The 25,058-nt window shown below is 51.3% G+C and overlaps 1 protein-coding gene across 1 annotated transcript in view; it reads right to left on the minus strand.

Annotated features, from left to right (window-relative positions):
- The window catches only part of CACNA1B (calcium voltage-gated channel subunit alpha1 B), a 71,599-nt gene that overhangs the window by 43,239 nt on the left and 3,302 nt on the right, over positions 1 to 25,058 (minus strand). Inside the window, exons 2-7 of the mRNA XM_011369946.2 lie at positions 8,196 to 8,322; positions 5,193 to 5,322; positions 5,048 to 5,107; positions 3,988 to 4,094; positions 1,552 to 1,648; positions 219 to 379 (exon numbers count right to left, since the gene is read on the minus strand). Coding sequence (XP_011368248.1) covers positions 219 to 379; positions 1,552 to 1,648; positions 3,988 to 4,094; positions 5,048 to 5,107; positions 5,193 to 5,322; positions 8,196 to 8,322 — 682 coding nt within the window. The remainder of the gene's footprint in view (positions 1 to 218; positions 380 to 1,551; positions 1,649 to 3,987; positions 4,095 to 5,047; positions 5,108 to 5,192; positions 5,323 to 8,195; positions 8,323 to 25,058) is intronic.

A 25,058-nucleotide genomic window follows, 5' to 3' on the forward strand; every position in this document is an offset into this window, starting at 1 on the left:
GGACCACCGCCCACGTGGCCTCGCTCGGCACAGCGCTCGCACAGTCCACCCTCATTCCCCCCGGCTCCAGAGGGCGCCTCACCTGTCTGCTTGGTGTGGGGCCGCCCAGCAGTGAACGTGGCCCAGCCACCAGGCACCCCATGACCTCGCGAGTGAGCCCCAACCCCCGGGACTCGCAGAATGGCCCCCCCTGCTGGGAGGCCCCACCACCCGCTCACCGGCAGTCCCGCTCCCGCTCCTTGGACTCGTCCGTGCAGTAGAAGAACTTGCCCTTGAACAGCTGCACGGCGATGACGGCGAAGATGAACATGAAGAGCACGTAGACGACCAGGATGTTGAGCACGTTCCTCAGGGAGTTCACCACGCAGTCGAACACGGCCTGCGGGGGCCACAGCTCAGAGCCCCGCAAAGCCCGCCCTGACCGCAAGGGCGCTCTCCGGCCGCCTCTCAGGCCCCGCTGGTGGGCAGGAGGTGCCAGCACAGGGGGCACCGGTGTCGGGTGGATGCAGAGGAAAGGGCTGGGGACAGGGAGAGCCAGTCCTGCTCCCACACCTGGGCCGGCGCCTCCCCCGCCAGGTGACTCTGTCACGTGGCCACCGCCTGCCTCCCTCTCAGCCCCGTCCCGCCCGGAGGCTCCACGTCCCTGTGCTGCCCACCTGGCCCGACCCACTTCTCAGAGCCGCCGAGGAGGGGCCCTGCCCTGCGCAAGTGCAAAACAGCAGGCTCACGCCACCTCCTGAGACGCTGGCAAACGCAGCCGCTGTCCCCTGCTCAGTGTCCATGGTGCCCTCCCCCGACACAGAGGGCCTCGGGCTGCCTCCTGGTCACCTCCCGGCCCGCCCCTTCACCACGGGCCTTAAGCAAACTGTCTGCCGCGATGCACATGGCCGGTCCCCACCGCCTGCATTTCCAAGGGTCCAAAGGGCTGTCCGCACACAGCTGAGCAGGACGGGGGGAGTGGGCACACATGGCCTTTCGCACAGCGCCTCCAGGCTTGGTCACTCCTGGGTGTTCACGGGGCTCTGGTTTGGGCTCGCTCCCCCTTTATCCGGAACCTCGGCCACCCCCGTCCTTCAGGGCCCTGCCCGGTCGCCATGGGTCACCACGCCAAGGAGCCTCTGTCCCTGCATCTCCCCCTCGATTCTCCTTCCGGCGGCCCCTCTCCCCGTACTGCCGCTATCCGGTCCACCAGGTGCTGCCAGGTTAGGGAGGAGGAGCCCACAACACTGCTGGGATACGGACCGCAATCCTGAGAGCTCATCCCCACCGCGAGATCCCAGGGAGCCCCGCGTGGGCGCTCACTTCGGCCCCACTCGTCCCTATCACACGCGGGAAACTGCAGCGGGACAGAGCCAGTTACATGTGCACACGCACACACACGCATACATATAGCAACACACCTACACACGCGCAGCACGAACATGTAACGTGCCCCACACGCCTACACTTGTGCACACACCACACAATGCTCACTCACGTGTGTGCACCCCTTGTGCACAGCCCACGCGCATGCGCCGCCCTGCACCCTGCTCGAGCCCCTCAGGCTCCCACCTTGAGCTTCGGCAGCCGCTTGATGGTCTTGAGCGGCCGCAGGACACGCAGGACCCTCAAGGACTTGATGGTGTTGATGTCTTTCCCTTTGGAGCCTCTAGAAGAGAGAAGCCACACATGCAGAGGCAGGACGCACACCTGTGCCGGTTCCCTGGGGCCTGCGCCACGCCCCTGCATGTTGTCTTGGGCCCCAGGGCAGAGGGCCTAGGAGCACCACAGGCCACTGCGGCTCGGCCTGGGGCCAAGCCCTCAGAAAGCGATGGGGCTGGGCCAGGTCAGCAGCAGCAGGTTGACAGGGAGAGCAGAGCTTCTAGGTGGCAACCACCAGCCACTGCCATCGCTCTGTTCTCTCCGGCGCCCCCCCCTCCACCACCACGCCAGCGACCTCCAGCCAGCCAGGGGCCAGCCAGGAAGCCTGCAGGCGCTATGCCTGTGTCCTGGGCCTTCTGGAAGGGCCAGCACATGCCTGGTCCTCCCTGCCTGTCCTCTCTCAGAGGCCCTGACGCCTCCACACGATGTGACACACGGAAAGGGAGGGGAGGGCGGGAGCCAGAGCAGGGAGCCGGGTTAGATGGGTACAGAGGCGACGCCGAGACCGGGTGACAAGCAGACCGAAGGGGAGGGGCGCAGAGCCACAGAGGGACAGGAGGGGCGGACAGGAAGGTGGTGAGCCAAGAGCTCGGTCAAGAACTCAGGCACCAGAAACTGTGAGGCCGGGCATTTGGGACCAGACCAGGGCCCATCACAGAGAAAGCCAAAGTAGACCCAGGTGGCTCCCTGTGGCTGGCAGGGACCCAGGGACTTTCAGACTCTAGGGGCCGGCCCTCCCACCAGCCAGAAGCCAGCGCCAGAGAGGCCATCTGCAGAAGCAGGGCCGTAGCCGCTTGGGGAGACAGTGCCTGAAGACTCAGGCCTTAAGGCCCTGTCCATCTGCCCAGGGGAGCCAGTCCCTGGGGTCCTCCTTAGGCTCCAGCCAAGCTCTGGGGAAAGTGAGCTACAAGGCCCAGGCAGCTCCATGGGGAAGGGGTGCTTGCGCCCCTGCCCCCTACACCCTCCGGGACCAGCGGGGGCCTGCGTGCCAGGCTCCGACACCATTAGTGCAGGTGAAAAGTCCCAGCCTCCAAATGCTCGCATCTCAACACCCACCCCAAACCAACTGCCTCCAGCTGCCTGCAGGGACCAGCACGGAGGTCCAAGGGACTGAGGCCTGAAGGAGGGACGCAGGAGGGAGGGGACACACGACCACCCCCCAGCAAATGCGGTTACCGGGAGGAGCCTCTGGGCAGCCCTGCTCTGCACACCTGAGGCCCCTTCTTTCCTTGCTCAGAGGCCACCTGGCCACATCGCATCCCTCCCCCACTCTCACTCCCAGTGTCCCTCACTGCGAATGGCTAAGCTGTCACCTCCTCTATGCGGAAAAAGGGGGGTGCTGGGTGCTGCAGGGAGGCAGTCTGGAGAGAGGAGAGAAAAGACGCCTGTTTCTGGACAGCAGATAGTAGGGAAGTGGCACAGGGCCCGTCCCATCCCCCGTCCCGTCCCTCGTGTTCCATCTTCCGTCCCGTCCCCTGTCCCCCGTCCCATTCCCTGTCCCCTGTCCCCAGCCTCCAGCACTCAGTGCCACATCCTGCTCACCGTACCTCCTCACCAAGGGCTAGCCGTGCCCACTCCAGCCCCAGCCCCACAGGGTCCCCAGAGGAGAGGCAGGGACACAGGGCCTGGGGACATGGCTCCCGGCAGCATGCAGCCGGGAAGGTGGAGATGAGTGGAGGTGAGGCATGGTGATGAAACGGCCCTGGGGGCCATCGGTGCCATGATGCGGGGCAGCGCGAGGGGACAGAGGGAAGGCATTACCCCATGAAGCTCCTACCGAGAGTCCAGCAACAGGGAGACAAAGAGAAGAGAGTCAGTGGGGGGGCCGGCACCCTCCCGCGGGCTCAGAGATGGGGATCCCGGCCCCCTGGTACCTGGAGCTTCGGGGCCTCCTTGTCCTTGCACCTCACGCCGCCACTCATCCCTGTGTCCCCCAACCCTGCCCAGGCCCCACACCTGCCTCGCCTCCACCACCACGCAGGGGGAGCCGCTCCAGCCAGCACAAAAGGGCTGAGTGCCACTCGCTAGGGACCCAGAGAGAATGGCCTGACACCTGAGGGGGGCTGCCCACCAGCACCTGCCAGCTCTGGCCAACCGAGCAGTGCAGCTGAGGTCGGGGCGGGCAGTGTCTAGAAGGGCGTCAAGAGGCAGACCCCAAACAAGCCCGAGGCTTCAGAGCCAGTGCCGTGTCCTGGACAAAAGGCCTTGAGGTCCCCCTGAGCCCACACGGCCCAGGCCAGCAGACAGGGACGGGGCTACTGACAGCCCGAGGCCAACGGGGGCCCTACCCCACCCCTCTGAGGTCTGGGGGGCGTGGCCAGTTCCAGAGCAGACGTGGGTACTTACGAGAAGGCAAACGCCACCAGGGCCCCACTGACCACAATGAAGTCCAGAATATTCCACAGGTCCCGGAAGTAGGCCCCGGGGTGCAGCAGCAGCCCCAGATCGATCATCTTCAGGGAAGAAATACACTTTAGGGTGCAGGATATTTTAGGAAAGAGAGGCAGAGCCAAGCCCCAGAGTCAAGGGGTTCGGGGGGAGGGTGCCATTCCAGGTCACACTCTGTGGCCATTGACCCCAGATACCCTTCCACGGTCATGACTGGCTGAGACCCTGCCTGGGCCCACGACCCCCTAGAGCCTGAATGAGGATCCTCCACCACTGGGCTGTAGGGGACACGGCCCTGGGCACGCGTGCTCGGACGGGACCCTGCAGTAGGAGGAAGGGCTGGTGGGCTTCACAGGGACCTGGCCTGCTACCCCCAGAGCTGTGGCTTCTGGCACCATAATGTCTCTAAACCTCAGCTCCCTCATCTGTAAACTGGGATGACACCTCCCTAGAAGCTCGCAAGGGTGAGAGGAGGCACAGGTGTGGACGCACGCACAAGGCCACCCCGAGTCACGCGCACGGGTACACTGAGCCATACTGCAGTTGGAGACACACATGCGTGCACGTCGACCACACGGATGTACCAGCCACTCGGCACGCACTGCCGTGGGCAAGGCCTGTCAGCGCTCAGGGACAGCAAGTGACAGCCACCTCGAGAGGTCGAGTCCTGATCTGCCGCCTGACACCGAGCCCTTCTAAGGGCAGCTTAGATCCCACTGCTATGGTCTGTGGGCTCCGTCCTCCCTGCCCCATGTCCTCCTCCTCTGCGGGTACCGGACAGTGCTGAGGATGGGCTAAGCCCCATGTTTGCTGGAGGAGAGGGCGAACCCTGCGAGGGCGTGGTAGGAACCGGGGTGGCACTGGGGAGCTGTCCCAAGGCTGGTGTGAAGCTGCGGGGCGTCCCCGCACCCTGCTGTGCATGCAAGGCCCACTGCCCGTGCCTCCAGGAAGTCACACCGCCCAGGGGGCCGCGAGGGAGGGTGAGCAGCATGCAGGCCGTGGGCAGGCAACACCTCACCTTGATCACCATCTCGAAGGTGAAGACACCCGTGAAGATGTAGTCCAAGTATTTCAGGGCCTGAAACCAAAGGGGGCTCCTCTCAGGGCTCGTGGCCGTAGGGTCCCTAGCCCTGTGCCCCGCACAGCTGCCACGCAGCACTCACGTTGTTCCTGGGCGAGTCTGTCCGCACAGGGTCTTCTGCGGCCAGAGCGATGCTGCTGAGGGCGATGACCACAAGGATGACCATCTCGAAGTACCTCATGGTCACGATGTAGTGGCAGCAACGGCGGAGCCTGGGGACACAGTGTGACTCACTCAAGGCCCACGCTGGGCCAGGCTGGTTCCCCCATCCCTCATGAGTCCCTCACGGTTCCCCATGGTCCCTCGCTTGGCTCTCCCTGCAGGAGGCTGAGTTCTAAGTGTCCGAGCTCACAGCCTGGTGGTTGGTGGTGACAGGTTCTCAAGAGGGCGTCCTGGGAAGACTGGGAAGGCTGCAGACGCCCTTCACAGGGACAGTGGACGCTCCTCACAGGGACAGAGGACGCCCCTCACAGGCAGGGACAGTAGACGCGCCTCACAGGGACAGTGGACGCCCCTCGCAGGCAGGGACAGTAGACGCGCCTCACAGGGACAGAGGACGCCCCTCACAGGCAGGGACAGCGGACGCCCCTCACAGGGACAGTGGATGCCCCTCGCAGGCAGGGACAGCAGATGCCTCCCACAGATAGGGACAAGAGACGTCCCTCACAGGCAGGGACAGCGAACACTCCTCACAGGCAGGGACGGTAGACACGCCTCACAGGCAGGGACAACAGATGCCCCTCATGGGGACAGCAGACTCCCTTCACAAGCAGGGACAGTGGACGCCACCACAGGCAGGGACAGCGGACGCCCCTCACAGGGACAGCTGACACTCCTCGCAGGCAAGGCTGCCCCAGGCTCGCTGGCGCTCACGTCCTGCTGTGCACAGCCATGCTCTGCCTGTGTGTGGCCCGTCATGCCCTTGGCAGGCTGACAGGTGCAGGGTGGGGGCTGTCACGCAGAGGAGGCTGAGCCCTCGGGAGCCCTGCTGGGTGTCATGCCCTCAGGGCGCACCTGTACTCAGTCGCCTGTCCATTGCACTGCTGTGCCCCAGCACCCTCTGGACCCCAGGGCAGAGCGCTGAGCACGACACCAGCACCCAGCGTGGACACCAACCAGTGGGAGACCTCCCAAGTATCCCAGACACTGACCAATACCCCAACACAGCAGTGGACGTCACCAAGAGGTCAGGACAGGGAGGCAGATGTGGTGACAGGGAGGAGGGGCCGCATACAGGCGTATCGTGTCTTCTGCCCTGCCAGGGATCGGTGCCTCCTCTGTCTGCCCTGCCCTCGCCAGCTACCTCGACCTCATCCCCCACCAGTACTTCCTGCTCCCACGGACCCCTCCTCCTTGAAGTCTCTCTCATGGTCACGGTCAGGTCCTCATTCCCAACCTGGCCAAATGGCCCCTCGAGGCTGAGCCTCAGGCCCTGTCCACCCAGCCCCCTCCTCAACTACGGGCCGAGTTCCCACCCCTCACCCCTGGCTCCAACACTCTGCACACCCCAGCTCAGCCGGCGCCCCACTGTCCAGCAAACCCCGGGTGAAACCCTGATACCGCCATCCCCCTCTGCATCTCACTGGCCATGGAATCCTGCGCGCTACGCCTCCAAGACGTCTCCCCACTTCACTTCCAAACCTCTCCACTGCTCGACCCCGTCACCACCTCTCCCACGAAAACTTCGGCCTGCTCAGTGTCTCCCTGCCTCCAGTCTTCCCAATGAAGGACCCACTAGAGTGCCACCCGACTGTGCCCCCAACCCAACCGCTTACAACCTCCCAAGCATCCCGGGGCCATCTGCATAGTGTCCAGTTCCCCACTCACTCTGTGCCACCACAGGCCACTCAGTAGGGATCCCTGGGACCACTCTCCTGTACAGGGAGCCAGCCTGGACCCTGTGACCTCCGTCCTGTACAGGGAGCCGGCCTGGACCCTGTGACCTCCGTCCTGTACAGGGAGCCGGCCTGGACCCTGTGACCTCCGTCCTGTACAGGGAGCCGGCCTGGACCTCTTCATCTAACTGCCCTTTCCTCTTTGGGTCTCGCTGGAATCGCTGGCTTCCTCCAGGAGATGTGCCCTATCTCTCCCACCTGCCCCCAGACACCAAGACCTCCCTCCCCAGCCACCCTGACCCAGTAGGACCTGGGGGGCAGCCAGCCAGTGTGAAAGATGGGACCACGGCTGTCTCCAGCACCACCTCCCTCCCGGGCCCGAGCAGAGTGGAGCAGGGGCCCAATACCTGCTCTCGGTGAAGGAGCAGGCGGAGGGAGGGCGAAGGTAGCGGGCAGTGCAGGGCTGGGTGCAGGGGCTGCGGGGGACGGGAGGCACAGGTGGACTGATGGGTGGATGGTGATGGAGCTGAGGCCATGGGACCTCGCTGTCCCCAGCCCTGGCTCTGGCCACGCTGGCTTTCGGGTGGCCCTACCTTGCCCTGCCCGTCGCTTCGCTCTCCTCTTTCCCACATCTTTGCTCCAATGTCACCTCCGTTGGAGCCAACCTGACCTCTCCCCCTCAAGGTCAGCCCTGGTCATGCTTCCTGAGCACGGCCCATCTTGGGCGTCATCTGCTGCCTGTCCCCAGCAGGTAAGCTGGGTAAGGGCAGGGCCCCATCTGCTGTGCTCACTGCTGTGCACCCCCAGCAGCGAGAACGCGTGTGGCACACGACACTGGCCGCAACGAGGAGGAATGAATGATGGCACATGGCAGGCGGCAGAGAGGAGGGCATGGGGACGGTGCGCGAGTGACGTCATGCACGCCTGCGCGCGGGCATGCACTGTGCAGAGCTGACCAGGCCGCGGCCGGGGCTGACAGGGGCTCTGGTCTGACTGGGCTCTGGTCCCAGCCCCACCACGGAGACCGCCAGGCCCTGCGTCTGTGCACACGCCAGAGGGCTCCCCTGTGCCTCTGCGTCCGCATCTGGGAAGCGAGGCAACGCAGGCCTGCTGTGGTGACCAGCACGTTCACTGTGACGTGCACAAACCGGTGCCTCTGGGTCACACCCAGCACACGCCGCTGTCCCGTGCATGCGGACTGCGGGCCAGCCGAGTGGCAGGCACACAGCTCATGCAGGAGGGGGACTCACAGGGCAGTGGGGCTCAGACAGAACATGGAGCTGTAGGGGACGATGGGCCGGGGGCCACTCCTCGTCACGTCATCAGCCTCCACCTCCTTCCTCCCATCTGCTTGGCTTTCCAGGTCCACGCTGCCACCTGCAAGGACACAGGGCCGCCACATTAGGGTGCAGCACATGTCAGGCCCTGTCACACAGGCCTCACCCAGACAGCGGATGCTGCCCCAGCTCCAACCCCACAGCCCAGTGGGCCCACCCAGGAAAGGGCGCATGGCTGAGGGCACAGGGGCACACCCCGGATCACGACCAGGTGAGCTATGGCCGGGAGTAAGCCGGCCCACGAGAGCGGGACCGTCTGCAGAGACCCCTTCCTCACCCCGCACTTCCCTGGATCACGCACCGCACCCTGGCTGTGGACACCTCTGCCCCACTGAGAGCTGCTCGTCAAGGTGTTCTAGGAACACAAAGCCCCTCAGCCCAGAGACTGGGGCCATTGGGCTCCCCTCCCCAGGCTCAGGGCTCACCCCTCCAGAAAAGACAGAGCGTGGCTGCCAGTGCTGGACCTGGGCCAGTGCTGGCCCACAGACGCTGCCCTGACCCGGGCATCTAGTCTAATTCGGCTGGGGATCCTCTTCTCGGGGACCACAGCAGTGTCCTGCCATGCCAAGGGCTTCAGAGGACGCTGGCCAGGTGGGGGGACATCAGTGTGGGGGGCTGGCCAGCAGGCAGGGACGCAATCCCACACTGCCTGCCCGTGCTCCAGTCCTCAATTCCTGGCTCTGGCCACGCTGGCTTTCGGGTGGCCCTACCTTGCCCTGCCTGTCACTTCTCTCTCCTCTTTCCCACATCTTTGCTCCAATGTCACCTGAGACCATCCTGGGCTCTCAGCAGCCCCTCCCCAGCTCAGTTCCCAGGGTCAAACTCCCCAGGGTTCAAATGACCATGACCTTGGCCCTTTTTAAGAAGACTTTGTGGTCCGTACACAGTATTCTTCTCACATGAGGTTATCATTTTTAACTACCCTAACGTACGCTTCGATCCTCGTGGGTGGCAGAGTTCCCAAGAGCTCAGAGATGCCGGGGAGACTGGCGGGACTCAGAGCCAACGCCACCGTCACAGCTCACTTTCACTCCTTACAAGAGACGTAGAGGCAGAGAGGACGACAAAGGGCAGCAGGAAGAGGGTGGTGACCCCAGAGCCTGCGTGAGGACCAGGGCTCTGAGCCGCATAAACAACCAATTATTCAATGTTAGAAATGAGGAAACGGAGGAAAAATGGAATACGTGTTAGAACCTAAAATGGGTGTAACAAACCCAAGTGAATCCACAATCACAGTAAACACAAGCAGAGTGAACCTGGCTGCGAGCCAACATGGACCGTCGGGCTGGGTTTGTGGAAAACACGGTGATGTGTCCTTTCTAAGAGCTGGGATGGGCAGCCACACAGAGGCTCAAAGTCAGAAGATGGGCAAAAGGACCACCCAGCAAATGTTCATGTGAAAAGGAAAAGGCTCAGGCAGAGTCACATCGGAAAAGGCACCGTAAGAAATAGACCATCACTGACTTGATAGAGAATCACCACGAGAGGACAAAAGGGTCAGCTCCAGAGACACGACCATCTCGCACAGGCAGCACGCAGCTTACTGTGCAAAAAGCAAACCCTGATATTTTAATAAAAAGAGTTTTTAAAGAGAAATTTTTTAAAAAGGCTCCCAATAAAGAGCGGCTTGTCACCTCGGCCTCCACCCGCCCCAGCCACGAGGTCCCCGTGCGGACAGCAGCCTGCGCTGTGCTAATGCATCCCCCGCATCCTCGTCCCCTGGCACGAAAGCGCCCCCGACGGGTGCGAGGGCCTTGGGCTGCCTGGACCTCCGGCTTCTCGCCGGCCTTTCCTCGCTCCAGATGCTGCCGAGCTGCTCAGGGACCTCGGGCCGCAGCGGGCGGTTTCCGTCTCAGAACCGCTTACAGGAGTGAGTGCTGGGTCACCTGCCAGACCATCTCCCGTGCCAATGCTGCATGTTTCCAACTGTTCAGAATCACTGCGTTAAGTAAATAAATCACACGTAAAGCAAGAGCTGACAGATCTACAGAGAGAAAGAGATTTCAGCGTACCTCTCCCAACTATCAGCGGGTCAGTCAGGAAAAACATCAGCAAATACATGGGCTTTCTAGTAACACAACAAATATGAAAAGCCCAGTGTTCCCCAAAGTGAAGAAAACGTGTTCCTTTTAAGCTCCCATGGCACGGCGACAAACGCGGACTATATACTGAGCTATAATGCACTGTCTCAGATGTCTCAAAGGAAACCACAGTGGGGTGGAAAAGTAATTTTCCTTCCACCCTTCTAAGTTCTTTCGGCTGGACTGATAATCAAATCGACACAAGATAATCAACGAGAGAAAACGACCAAACTCATTATGTATGAAAGAGACTAAAGCAACAAAACGCAGTCACACAGCCCCGTCAGCAAGATTCCTCCGACCAGAATGAGTCGACGTGGGGAAGAGGCTCCATCTTGCCTCGGCTGAGGACTCAGACCTTTGAACTTTTCGGCCGCGCGTCAGTGCCTGGAGGCGTGCATGGTCCGAGGCCTGGCCCCTGAAGAACCTGGGGCAGGATGCCTGCGTGCCAGGTGGCCTGTCACCGGGGAGTCGCCACCCGGACCAGCCCAGAAGCTACGAAGGCAGGACCGCTTCTTCCCAAGGATGTACTTTTACCATAAGCACCTTCAACTTTTCTGTTTTCTTCAAAACACTTGGTGTCACCTGGAAGAGCCCCCTCATTTGCAAATCTTAAGCCCCTTGAATAAAACTTTGTCGTTCGAGTCTAGAAAGCCTCCTGATTCAACAACGTTCAAGGGACAGTGCGCACGGGATCCCTAAGAATACGCGAACTAGGGACACGTGGGGCAGCTGAGGCTTCTATGCCATTCTGGACTGAGGAGAAGTGGGCAGGGGTCTGGCTTCAAAAGGAAAGTAGGCAAAAAGAGCAAACACATAAACGAATCTTGCTGGGACCCCAAAAGCAGTGGGGTGCAGAGGACTCAATCAGACTTGGCTTGTTCCTCCCATCTGCACACCCAGTTCATGCCATGATGCCAAGATGACGCCCCTTCCTTCAAGAGGTGTTTCTATCCACATTCCCTTAGGCAGGTGGGGGAGGGTCAAAGGTTATTTCTGAGGCTTTTGTTTTTTAAAAAATCACCAGTTTAAACTAATCTATATCACAACAAGCATGTTGTGGGGTGGCAAACTTCCCCTCACTGTCATACAGATTGTGCTCTCCAATCACAGTGCGATTAAGCTGGAAATTAAGGCACTAATCAAACACAAAGGGTTAATCAAGATTCGAATTTTACAAGTGGAAATTTGAAAGCAAATTTTGAAGAGTTCATGGGTCAAACATTATACACTCATAGGCAGTCTAACTGTGGCGACACAGAAAACAAAAATAATCTACAGAAAAATCATGGAGAGCGACAAGAAAGCCTGGCAGCTCTGTGACTGGACGAAATACTGCTTGTATCTCTGCAGAGTAGGAGCAAATAATTACAAAGTACGATTTTTAAAAGAATGCCGTTTTTAAAACAGAATAAACAAAGTTAAAAGCACAAAGAACATTAGGGCAGTGCGAGCACGGTGTGCGGGTCTGCCGCGGGGCACGTGCGCGCCTGCCCGAGCCCGCAGATACACACGGAGCACCCCAGTGCGGACGGGGCCCCTGGGCTCGCCGCCTGGGACGGCAGCACCACCCGGCGGAGGCTCTGATGGTGGCGGTGGCCACGGGCCCGCAGGAGCCGGGGTTACGGCATACTTCCGCCTGCTGCTTTTACCGCGAACCTAAAACTGCTCTAAAAAAGTTGAAAGTCAAAATTTTCAGGATAAGGGAAGAGATACAAACACAAAATCAAGGAATTGAGGTCAAACCCCTACAATCTCACATCTGGATTCCCAAGGACAAAGAAACACAAGGCCCCCGACGACCCCAAGGCCAGCAGGTGCCCGGCCCCGTCTGAGGAGCCGCCCAGCAGGTCAGCCGCTACGGGAGCAGCCGAGCAGGAGGTCCTCGGGGACTGCGAACCAAGGACGTCCCCAGGAGAGGTTGGAGGGACCAGGAGGCAGAACGGGGAGCAGAAAGCCACCACAGAGCTGTGTCCATCACGTAGTGCGAGCTGGCTCCCGCAGGGGCGTGGGGTCTGCACGGAAGCTCGGAGGTGTCCTGACCCACTGCATGTCCCATCAACCCATTGCTGGAGAGAGCTACCTGGGGTGTCTGCAGGCTTCATATCCTGCCCACCCCCAGCAATCAGGGCGGTGCCCTAAGGAGGGGCTGAGGCCAAGGCCTCTGAGGCAGAGGTGCACCGAGCTGGGGAGGTGTGCGGGGACAGCCGGTGGCCAGAGCCCAGATCTTCTCAGAGGAATGGCCCCACCCAGGTCTGGGGCAGGGAAGGAACAGAAGGGTCCAGGAACGTGCTCCCACGAAAACCGGAGAGCCGCCAAGGACCACCACAGGCACATGACAAGCCCCAAAGAGGCGACATTAAGGCACTCCGAATGGCCAAAAACGGGACCGCGGGAGCATGAGAAGCTAACAGTGTGCCACAAGACTGCACACGTCATGCATGCTAAAACCCGAAAGCTCATCAAGACGTCTTTCCTAAACCTCTCGCTGGTCACATCTGGAGTCCCTAAGGCACCAGCTCACAATTTTTAAAACCTGAACACTAAATAAAGTCAGAATTAAGCATGATTCTGACTTAATGCAAATGCAAACTGTATTTCAGGATAAACAGTTGATAGGGTGAGTTCTTCCTTACAGAAAAGGTCAAAATAATAAAGACATTAAATTGTGCTACCTGATGACATCTGGCAGCCATTATCCGCAGCTACTGACGGGGATGGCGGTGGGGGAGCCTAGAGCAGAGGGACCGGCCTGGATGCTGGAGAGTGCAGGGCCCTGCGAATCTCCCGGGGTTTGCGACAGGAAACGGGCACCCACACCCATGCAGCTCTCAAAGGGGTTTATCTGGATTCCAACCCCATCTCTAGCTCTGTGGTTCACAAATGAGGGCTAGTTTGCCTCTTGGGCACATCTGCCCGGGTTTGAAGATATCTGCGGCTGTCACAACCACAGGGTGCCACTGTCGAGATGGCACAGGACAGCGCCAACAACAAATTCCAAGAGCGCCAAGGTCCCAAAGGCCTGCGTCGGACCTAATGGCCCGTTAGCAGGAGAGATCGAGGACAGAGCGCTGTACCACGTGACACCACGAGGCGACCAACAAATTCAGAATGTGGGGAATTCTACAGGACAAATGACATAGTTTCTTCAACAGATAAATGGCAGGCAAAGTAGAGAGAAGAAATTGTTACAGAGGAAAAGGACGTAGACAGATTACAAAGCAAGTCAAATAAGCAAACCTTGTTTGCAGCCTGATTCAAACAAATCAATGGTAAAAAATAACTTTTGAAATAATTGGTAAAACTTTAATTTGGGGTAAGTGTTTGGTAATACTAAGAAATTACAATCAGCACTGCTGGGTGCAACAAAGCCACCGTGGTTGCAAAGTCCCTGACCGTCGGTGACGCTCACAGGCACGGCCAGACTGAAATGGCACTCGAAGACATGCACGAGAAAGGAAACCGGAAGAATGCGAGTGACTTCCTGAGGGGGGTGGGAAGGACATGGCGGTTCATTACGCTGAGTCTCTACTTTCAGGGTTCCATTTTCCATAGTAAAAAGGGTTTTCCATAGCAGCCACGGAGAGAAGGCAGAGCCATACGAAGGGACGGCTCGGACGTTCTCAGCAGAGGCTGCAGGAGCACAAGGCAGTGCCACAGTGCCAGTAAGCCGACAGGAGGTGACTGGTTACAGTTCCATGAAACGTGAAACCACTTTTCACAAGCAATGGCAAAATAAAGATTTTGCAGGCAAACAGAACTTACCGCCATCAAATCTCACTAAAATAAATTAGAAAAGATGTTCTTCGAGCAAAAGGAGAAAAAAAATGGATGACATGAAATCCAAGGAGTGATGAAATACACAAAGGGATAATGAAGTCAACAGAAAACAAAAACAACAAATGTTTTCAAAAACTCATAAAGAAACCTCTGACATTTGGAAATTCAAAACCATACTTATAAATGACTCATGAGTCAAATAAGAAATCATAACAAAACTTGGAAAAAAAATATAGAACTAAAAATTTGGATGTTTCAAAACATGTAAGATGCAACTAAAATAATTCTTAGAGTGAGACTTAGTCTTTCTACATTAGCAAAGTAGAAAGGCTGAAATGTCATGACCCGAACAGAACTAACGAAACAGAAAACAAAGATACAGTAGAGAAGATCAAGAAAGCCAAAGATTCAGACTTTGATGGTCTATTTGAATTGACAAACCTTTAGGAGGAAAAGGGCTTATTAAGGGAAGGAGGGAGGGAAGGAAGGAAGGAAGGAAGGAAGGGAGGAAGGGAGGGAAGATGGGAGGGAGGCAGGACGGGAGGGGATCAGAAAGGAGGGAGATCAGAAATGCGAAGGCGGCCATGACCACAAACCCAGCAGATATGAAGGGGGGGTTCCCACCTACACCCGAATTTCTCCCACACCCCCCCGTCAGCCATATGGAAAATAAGGAACGGGAGTAAAAGCATCCGCAGTCCACACTTACAGCATGTGGGGAATAAGAAAACTGCAAACGTGAATTCACATGTGAGCGGGGACACAAACCTCTGAGGTCTGCAGAATCAGGTGGGGACTGTGTGCTGGAGGGAGGGTGCAGGACGGCCCCAGTGGGCAGGCCTGTGGACATCAACTGGTGTCCATCAGAGAGGAGCTCACTTGAGCAGAGAAACACTGGGAACAGGTCTGAGCCCTGGAGGGTCAGCGCTCCTCCTGGGGACCTGAAAGGAAGAGCTTGGAAAGTACCCAGGGCTGGAGGCAGCAGCCTTGGGAAGACACTGGTTCTGAAGGAAACAGAGGCACTGCAGGGTGTGGTGCTCTGGTGGCTCAGTGACGGAGGGAAAGAAAGAAACACAAGGCTGCGGGCCAGGGTCCTGCAGAGGCAGGGTGTTACCAAAGAATCTGAACAGACTGGACAGGCCCCAAGGTCTGACCGAGTGAGAAAACAGGATCTCACTGCACTGGGAGCGGGGTGTCGAACCAGAAAGCAAGCAAGCTGCCCCCCCCACCCCTGCTCACCACAAAATCACACGTAATTGCCGGTCCAGGAAAGTTTCACACACTTTCTCATTATCAGAAAAAGGGGCCCGACATCCATACAAAGCTTTTACCATAAGAAAATATAAAGTAAGGACGAAAACTTTTCAGCTAATAAAAGTACTCCACAGAAAAACAGCCGCAAAGCAGAGGCCTGTGACACGACCTTCCAACACGAAGTGAGTGCTATTAAACAAGCAACTCCTAACGACAATGATAAAACACAAATCAGATTCAAAAGCTCAACACAAAAACATACAGACAGCTATGAGATGAAGGATGAGATTATTTTGTATTCCTCAGGAGAGGAATGCTTTTTAAAAATACAAAATAATCTGAGAAAATACATTAAAGAGAAAGACAAAATCATCTCGGGAATCACAAGAAGTCCCAGAGAAAATAGATACAAGTGAAAATCGAGCAAAGGAAAAATAAGATACAAGTGAAATGAGCCAAGAGAAAAAATAAGAAATAAGGAACGAGTTTTCAAAAGGATCAGAGAGAAAGCCATACAGAAGACAAACAAAACAGATCCAACATTTGTATAACTACAACGCTGAAAAACAAAAATGAAAGAATGTAGTTGAACTAACATTTAAAACTACAATCCCAGAAATTTCTTCTGAAATGAAATAACACCCACCAATTGGTTTTTGACAAAAGTGCCAAAGTAATTCAATGGGAAAAAGATAGCCTTTCCCACAAATGGTACTGAAACCAATGGACACTGTGGGGAAGGGTGGCTAAAAAGGAATCTCAACCCTTTCCTGATGCCATGTGTAAAAATTAATTCGAGATTTCCGCTTCTGGGGAAATGAAATGGAAGGGCTTCCCCTACTCACCTCACTAAGCACAACTAAAAGCCCAGGATGTCACATATAAAGTCAACCAGGAAAGGCTCTGAAAGGTGGAGAAAAGAAAGCACACTGGCTAGTGACTGGGACCTGAGAAGCAACACAGCATAAGGTTTCCTTCCATGCCTCAAATATCCCTGGTACTAGAGAAGGAGGAATCCAGAGTGGCAGGCACAGATTTTAGGGCCCCGACAAAAGGCGGCTTTCCCAGGCACAGGACCAGGAGACGAGCAGCCTAGCAGGACAAGAGACTTATTGCAGACGAAACAGCCCGGCCACAGCCACATGCACAGAAGACACTGCAGCCCTACCCCATCGTGAGCAGAGACCGAGTGAAGAGCCTAGACACCCAGCCAATACAGCCTGTGATGAGGCACCCCACGGCCCTGCTGGGGCACGAGCAGAGAGAGCCGAAAGGAACTCTCACACCCCACTCCGCGGCGGCAAGACCCATAACCCACGCACCATCTGCGAAGGTCACCTGGGAGCCTGGACTTCAATCACCACCTACGCCTTCCCTCGACTTGCTCGAGTGAATCCCAGTAAAATGCCAGGACTTTTGCCAGTACCCAGAGGTAACAAGGTCAACCCTTGCTATGTCAGTAGGGGCTGTGTGGAAGCAGAGGGGGAGTCCCACACCTCCTAGGCAGGATCGCATCAGTGGAGGCCCAGCCAGGAGCTAGAGCCCCCACCCCAGTCCAGCTGGGACAAGGAGCCACCCCACTGGTATCAATAGTCAAGTGAGGGCCCTGCACTCCCACCCCATCTGTGACCGAGGCAGCTTCCAGCCTCCCCCCAACCCCCGGAGCAGAACTTTGAATACAACTTACAGGCTCATAACATAATATCGGAATGTCTTGTAAAAAAATCACTTGTCACACCAAGAACCAAGAAAACGTCAATTTCAATGAGAAAGGACAATTAGTAGACACCGAGATAACACAGGTGTTAGAACTATCTGACAATAGTTTAAAGCACCCATCATAAAAGTGCTCCAACAGACTATTAAAAACACACTTGAAACAAATGAAAAAATAGAGCAATCTCAGCAAAGAAAAAAAGTTTTAGCAAAGAAATAGAAGATGTGAAGAAGAACTAAACAGAAATTTCAGAACTGAAAAGTACAATAACTGAAATTTAAAACTCAACAGATGGGCCCAACAGCAGGATGGAGCATGGAGAGGAAAGAATCAGCAACCTGGAAGACAGAACAATAGGAATCACCCGACCCGAACGACAGGAAGAAGAGAGACTAAAAAAAGTGAACGGAGCCCCGGGGACCTTTGCGACTATAAAAAAAGAGCTACCATTCATGTTCGCAGAGTCCTGAAAGGAAAAGGGAAAGAGGACAGAGCTGCAGACGCATTCAAAGACATCATGGATGAAAATTTTCCAAATGTGGCAAACAGACATGAACCTACAAATTCAAGAATCTGAGCAAACTCCAAACAGGATAAACCTACAGAAACCCATGCTAACATACATCATAGTCAAACTTCTGAAATATAAAGAAAAACAAAAATCTTGAAAGCAGCGAGAGAGAAACAACATCTTACCTATAGGAAGAAAACAATTCGAATGACAGTGGATTTCTCATCAGAAACCATGGAGGTCAGAAGGAAGAGGCACACGTTTTTTCAAGTGCTGAAAAAAAAAGAACTGTCAACCCAGAATTTTATACCCAGTGACAATATCCTTCAGGGAAGAAGGGAGTCCAGACATTCTCGGATGAAGAAACACTGAGAGGACCTGCCGTCTGCAGACCTACCCTACAGGGTGCCGAGGAAGGCCCTCCGAACAGAAAGAAGCAGCACTGGCACCGCCGGAAGGAAGAGAGAACAGGAGGGGTAAAAACACGGGCAAACACAGTACGCTTTCTTGTCCTCTTCAGTTTTCTAAATTTCTAAGTTGAAGCAAAAATAATAACACAAACTAGTGTGGTTCTAAATAAGTGCAGAGGAAATATTAAGACAATTACACATCAGGAGGGGAAAAAAAAGGCAAAGTTTCTGTGCTTCACTCAAACTGGTAAAATGACAACTCTAGTAGACAGGGAAAAGTTAAATATATAATGCAAAGTTAAATATATAATACCTAGGGCAACCATTAAAAAACAATACACTCAAAGAGATACACTCAAAAATACTATAGTTAAATCAAAATATACTCATATGTACACAAGTAACCCACGGGAAGGCAGGAAATAGAAGCCAGAAAAAACAAAAACACAGAAATAAACAAACAAACAAACAAACAAACAAACAAACAAACAAGTAAATCAGCAGATTTAAGCCATAACATATATCATTACATTAAAAGTAAATGGTCTAAATATGCCAAATAAAAGACAAGTGACAGACTAGATTAAAAACATAATCCAACTATATGATGTCTGCAGGAAACTAACTTAAAATATAACTACATAGCTAGTTTGAAAGTAAAAGGTGAAAAAGATATACCATGAAAACATTAACCAAAATAAAGCCAGAGTTGGGTATATTTATGTTAGATAAAGTAGACATCAGAGCAGAGAAAATTATCAGGTACAGACAGACACATTACAGAATGACAGAAGGGTCAATCTTTCAGAAAGGCAGCCATTCTAAATGTGTATGGACTCAGTGACGGAGCTTCAAAATATGTGAAACAAAAACTAAGAGAACTGAAAGGAGAAAGAGACAAATCCACATTTACAGTAAGACACCTGAGCACCCCTTTCTCAACAGCTGAAGCACCTGGATGGAAAACCGGCGCTCACACAGAACTCCCCAGCACCCACCACCAGGGTCTTGCTGGTGCCTACAGAGCAGAGCGCTCCACTCAAAGCAGCAGCGCACGCAGAACATAAGCCAAGACGTGCCGTACCCTGGGCTGTGCAATGAACCTTGACAAGTCATAAAGAACTGAAATTATGCAGAGGGTGTTCACTGACCACAAAGCAATCAAACCAGAAGTCAATGACAGAAAGATTAAAAGGGGAACAGAGCTCCAAATACTGGGAAATTAAACGTCACACTTCCAAATAGTTCATGAGTCAGACGAAGTCTTAACGGAAATTTTTTTAATGGAACTGAATGAAAATGAAAATATAACATAACAAAATCTGTGGCACACATTAAATCGGTGCTAAGGAGAAAATGCGTAGCACTAACAGTTTACACTGAGAGAGAGGAAAAGACTCACATCAATAATCCAAGTTCCCATCTCAATAAACCGAAAAAGAGCAAAATAAATGCAAAGTAAACAGAAAAAAAAGAAAATAATAAAGAGCAGAAATCAAATGCAATTGGAAACAGGAAGATGACAGAGAAAATCAGTGAAACAAGAATCTGGTTCTTTGTAAAGAGCAACGAGATTAACAAACATCTAGCGAGAATGACAAAGGAAAAATAAAGAAGACACAAATTCTCAATATCAGCAACGATGCGGGCTGTCACTCCAGAAAATGAAGACCGCAAAAGAAGGGTAAGGACCACAACTATACACACATAAACCTGACGACTCAAATGAAATGGACCAATTCGTTCAAAAGCACAAACTACTCCAATTTACCCAATGTGAAAGAGATAACACAGCCCTATGACTACTAATGATAATTTTTAAATTGCGAAAAAGAAATGTTTCATTGGTAAATTCTACCAGACATTTAAAAGAGCATGAACACAAACTACATAACCTCCTCCCAAAAAACTGAAGGAAAACCTCCATTTTATGAATTCAGTATTCTGATACCAAAACTAGACGAGAATACCAAAGAGAAAACTGCAGACCAATGTCCCTCATGAATGCAGAGGCAAACTCCTTATAAAACATCAACGAACGGAATTCAGCAATAAATAAAAATAATGATACACAACAACCAGTAGAATTCCATCCAGGCATGCAAGGCCAGCTTAATACTTGAAAACTGACGTAAACTACCACATCACAGAAGAAAACACACGATCGTATCGACTGATGCCAGAAAATCATTTGATAAAATTCAACACTCATCAATGTAAAACCTCTCAGAAAAAAAGAAATAATGGGGAATTTGATAAATCATATCTATGGAAAAATGGAAAACACTACAGCTAACACCACACCTACTACTGAAAGACTGAATGCCCCCCAAAAATTGGAACAAGAGGGGGGTGCCAGTTCTCAACACTGCCACCCGACACAGTACTGAAGTCACAGCCAGTGCAAAGAGAGGAGAAAAGGAAATAAAAGGCATATACATCAGAACGTAAGAGTAAAATTGTTCATTTGCAGATTGTGTATAAAGTTCCAAGGACCCCACAAACACCAATGAGAAACACAAATCAAAATTACATAATTTCTTTAAAACTCGATGAAAATGAAGATGCCGGATGTCAGAATCTGTAAGGGTACAAATTAATTAGTAATCAGAGAAGAATTCATAGCCTTAAATAATTATAAAATAAAAATCAAAGAACAAAATAAATAAACTAAGTCTCCAAGTCAACAAGCTAGAAAAGGAACAACGAAGTAAAGCAAAAAACAATGAGAAAAACAATAAAGTTGAAAAGTAATGATTTAACAATGAAACCATAGTAGAACTAATAAAATTAAAAAGCTGTTTCTTTTTTCAAAAATCTAAAAAATACATGAACCACAAACTAGTTTACTTAAGAAAAGAAAAAGAAACCACAAAATACATAGGATAAAAAAAGACAAGGAAAAACACTGAACCAGAGGAAATTTTTTGAAATTAAGCCACTTCTTTGCATAACTCTTTAATAATTGGTATTGTCAAAACTGGACAGACACATGCAAAAAAATGAAGCTGGACCACCTTCTTATACCATATACAAAAATAAACTAAAAATAGATTAAAGACTTAAATGTTAGACCTGAAATCATAAAACTCCTAGAAGACAATATAGGCAGTAAACTCACTGACACTGCTCCTAACAATATCTTTTTAGATGTGTCTCTTTAAACAAGGGAAACAAAAGAAAAAATAAACAAGTGGGATGACATCAAATCAAAAAATTTTTCCACAGCAAATGAAACCACCAACAAAATGAAAAGGCAACCTATTGAATGGCAGAAGATATTCACCAACGATATATCCGATGAAGGGCTAATATCCAAAATATATAAGGAACTCATACAACTCAACACCAAAAATACAAACACTCCAAGTAAAAAATGATCAAAGGACCTGAATAGACATTTCTGCAAAGAGGACATACAGATGGCCAATAGACATATAAAAAGCTGTTCAACATCACTAATCATCAGAGAAATGCAAATTAAAATCACAATGAGATATCACCTCACACCTGTCAGAATGGCCATCATCAATAAATCAACAAACAGAAGCGCTGGTGAGGATGTGGAGAAAAGGGAGCCCTCGTGCACTGTTGGTGGGATGGCAAATGGGTGCAGCCGCTATGGAAAACAGTATGGAGGTTCCCCCCGAAATTAAAAATAGAACTACCTTATGATCCAGCAATTCTGCTTCTGGCTATTTATCTGAAGAAAACAAAAAACGCCAATCAGAAAAAATACATGCACCCCATGTACATTGCAGCCTTATTTACAATAGCTGAGACTTGGAAGCAACCTAAGTGTCCATTGATGGGTGAATGAATAAAGAAGAAGTAGTACATATACACAATATAATATTACTCAACAACAAAAAAGAATGAAATCTAGCCCTTTGTGACAACGTGGATGGACCTGGAGGGTATTATGTTAAGTGAAAAAAGTCAGGCAGAGAAAGACAAATACCGTATGATCTCACTCATGTGCAGAATCTAAAGAGACAAATTAACAAACAAACAAAACAGAAACACATTCACAGGCACAGAGAACAAGCTGATGGTTGCCAAAGGGGAGGGGGGATGGAAATAAAAAATAAATGTAATTGCTAGTAAAATTTTTTTAAAGATTTTTAAAATTCTAAGTTCCAAAAGGAAATAAATGCAAGAGAACTTAAGAACTAAGGAAAGGAAAAACTCTGAAAAAAATTAAGCGATTCTTTGCACAAGTGTACATAAATTAGAAAACCTAGATCAAATGGATCATTTATAAGGAAATTATAATTTACCAAACTGATCTCAGGAGACAAGAAAGTTTGCAGAGACCAATATCCACACGGATATAGAGAAATTATCAAAAACTACCCTACCAAACAATAGCAAAACCAGACCCAGAGGATCTTGCGAGGGAATTCTGTCAAATCTTTCAGGACCAGGTAACCCTAATGCTGCCTGAATCTCAGAAAAGGGGACGAAGAGAACACTCTGATCCCTCTCACGACGCGCCGGGAAGCACGCGCCCGCAGGCGGCATTCCCCACAGGGCCCCCGAGGCTTGCTGGGTGCCCGGAGGACATGTGTCTCTCTCACCGCAGTGCTGGTCGGGGCTCTTAGCTGATGTTTCTATGGGAAAATGTACACATCCCCCAGACTCCATACAACATTTTTAACAAAAAGAATGTGGGGGAAACTCTCAGGCAAGATTCCTCATTCAGTTGGTCAGCTATCAGAATCACGTGTGGACGGTTTGAAAAGTGGTCGCCTTCACGGAGGCGGTTTCCACAGCGTGTTCGTTAGCGGCGTTTCCACCGAGCTGACCAGGAAACACTGTTACGCATTTTGTGTCCTGATGTGACAGTTTTTGCTTTTCCTGTTTGCCTGTGCTTTACTTATATTTTAAGAAATTGGTTGGGGACTTTGAGTGCAACCGATTCTAGTGTATTATAATTTTTATAGTATATTGTAATTTTTCCTATTTAAGATAATGGGGGAAGGGACTTGCACTATGATATCTGATTTTCAGGAATGGATTAGTCAAGTTAAGCAAAAAATAACTATGCAGCATTAGCATCTAAACCTTATGATACTTGAACGTAATACAGGAAAGCTACAGAACACACCTCACTTTAAAGTATCAATCCAAAAATCCTACATAAAATATTAACAAAGAGAATCTAACATCACATTAAAAAATAAATATAATAACCCAATGGGGTTTAAGATGCAAAGACAGTTCAATATCGGAGAAGTCACGACTATAAATCTTCACATTTAAGGGGAAAAAATGTATGATTTCTACAGATGACAAAGGGTGTCAGAAAAGTCAACATCTATTCCAGATAAAATACTTACTGATTTTACACACACACACACACACACACACACACACACACACACACACACACACACACATCACACCTCCACAGATAAAATTCTGAGGAAGGGACTAATGGGTGCTGCCACCTGATCTCACACACACACCTCTACAGCCCGAAACCTCTGTAATCAGGCAAAATAACAATAAGAGGCCTAAAACTTGGAAAGTCTATATTTGCAGAAGTTCTGATAATATATTTGGGGAAAAAAAAAAAAACCAAAGAGAATCAATGTTAAAATTAATAAACAATTTGAGGATTCAGCAAAGGAATTGGATACAAAGTCAACACGTAACTATCAAGAGCCTAGACTTCTGCTTCTAGCAGAAGTAACAGCAGGGACCGAATGAACCCTCCCACCTGCAACAGTTGAAGCACCAGGTGCCACCAGGGTGAAAAGAAAAGCCACACCTGGGAGAAAGCATCTGCAAACCACATATGTAATAAAGGGCTGTATCCAAAAGATACAGAAAAATCTTAAAACGCAACAATCAGAAAACAAATAAACGAATTGAAAAAGTAGGCAGAAATGTCATTTCCCAGACCACAATAAAATTAAACTAGAAGTCAAAAACGGAAAGGTAATTGGAAAATCCAAAAATATGTAGAGATTAAACAACACACTTCTAAATAGCAAATGGGTCAAAAAGAGAAATTTTAAAAATATTTTTAACTAAATGAAAATGAAAACACAGCTTATCAAATTTTGTTGCGAAAGCAACACTTAAAGGGAAAAGTATAGCTTTGAATGCATATATCTGAAAAGAGGAAAGAACTAAAACCCATAATCTAAGCTTCCACTTTAGGAAATCAGAAAAAGAGCAAATTAAATCCAAAGTGAGCAGAAGAAAAAATAATAATAATTAGAGCAGAAATCAATAAAATTGAAAACAAGAAATCAATAGAAAAATTCAACGAAACGAAAAAAGAGAGAAAACACAAACTACTGATATCAGAAATGCAAGAGAAGACGTTGCCACAAAGCCATGGACATCAGAAAGGAAATAAAGGGGCACTGCGGACAACTCCACATCCACAGGCTCGATAACCTGCATGAAGCGGACCGGTTCCTGGGAAGTACACGATTGGCCAAAACCCACACAAGAAGAAACAGACAAACTGAACAGGCCCATGTCTACAAGAGAGACTGGATCAATAATTAACTAACTACCTTCTGAAACAGAGAGTGCCAGGCCCAGACGGGCTCGCTGGTGGATTCTACAGAGCACTTAAGGAAGAAATTCCACCAATTCTCTACATCTCTTCCCAAAGACAGAAGCAGAGGGAACACTTCCCGACTCATTCTATGATGCCAGCATGACCCTGACAAGTCATTACAAGAACACTACAGACTGATATCTCTCGTGAACACAGATGTAAAATTTCACAACAAAACAGTAGTAAATTGAGTCAAAAAATGTGTTAAAGAATTATACACCACAACCAATTGGGACTCATCCCCAGTATGCAAGGCTGCTCCAGCATCTGAAAATCGACTGACGTAATCCATGACATCGACAAATCAAAAAAGAAAAATCCCACGATCATATGAATAGATGCAGAACAGCATGTGACAAAATCCAGCACGCGTTCATCGTCAAAACTCTCGGAGAACTGTGAAATAAAACTTTCCCAACTTGGTTAAGACTAGCTATGAA

This window comes from Pteropus vampyrus, unplaced genomic scaffold (genome assembly GCF_000151845.1).
Source record: "Pteropus vampyrus isolate Shadow unplaced genomic scaffold, Pvam_2.0 Scaffold157, whole genome shotgun sequence".
NCBI classification, from domain to species: Eukaryota; Metazoa; Chordata; class Mammalia; order Chiroptera; family Pteropodidae; genus Pteropus; species Pteropus vampyrus.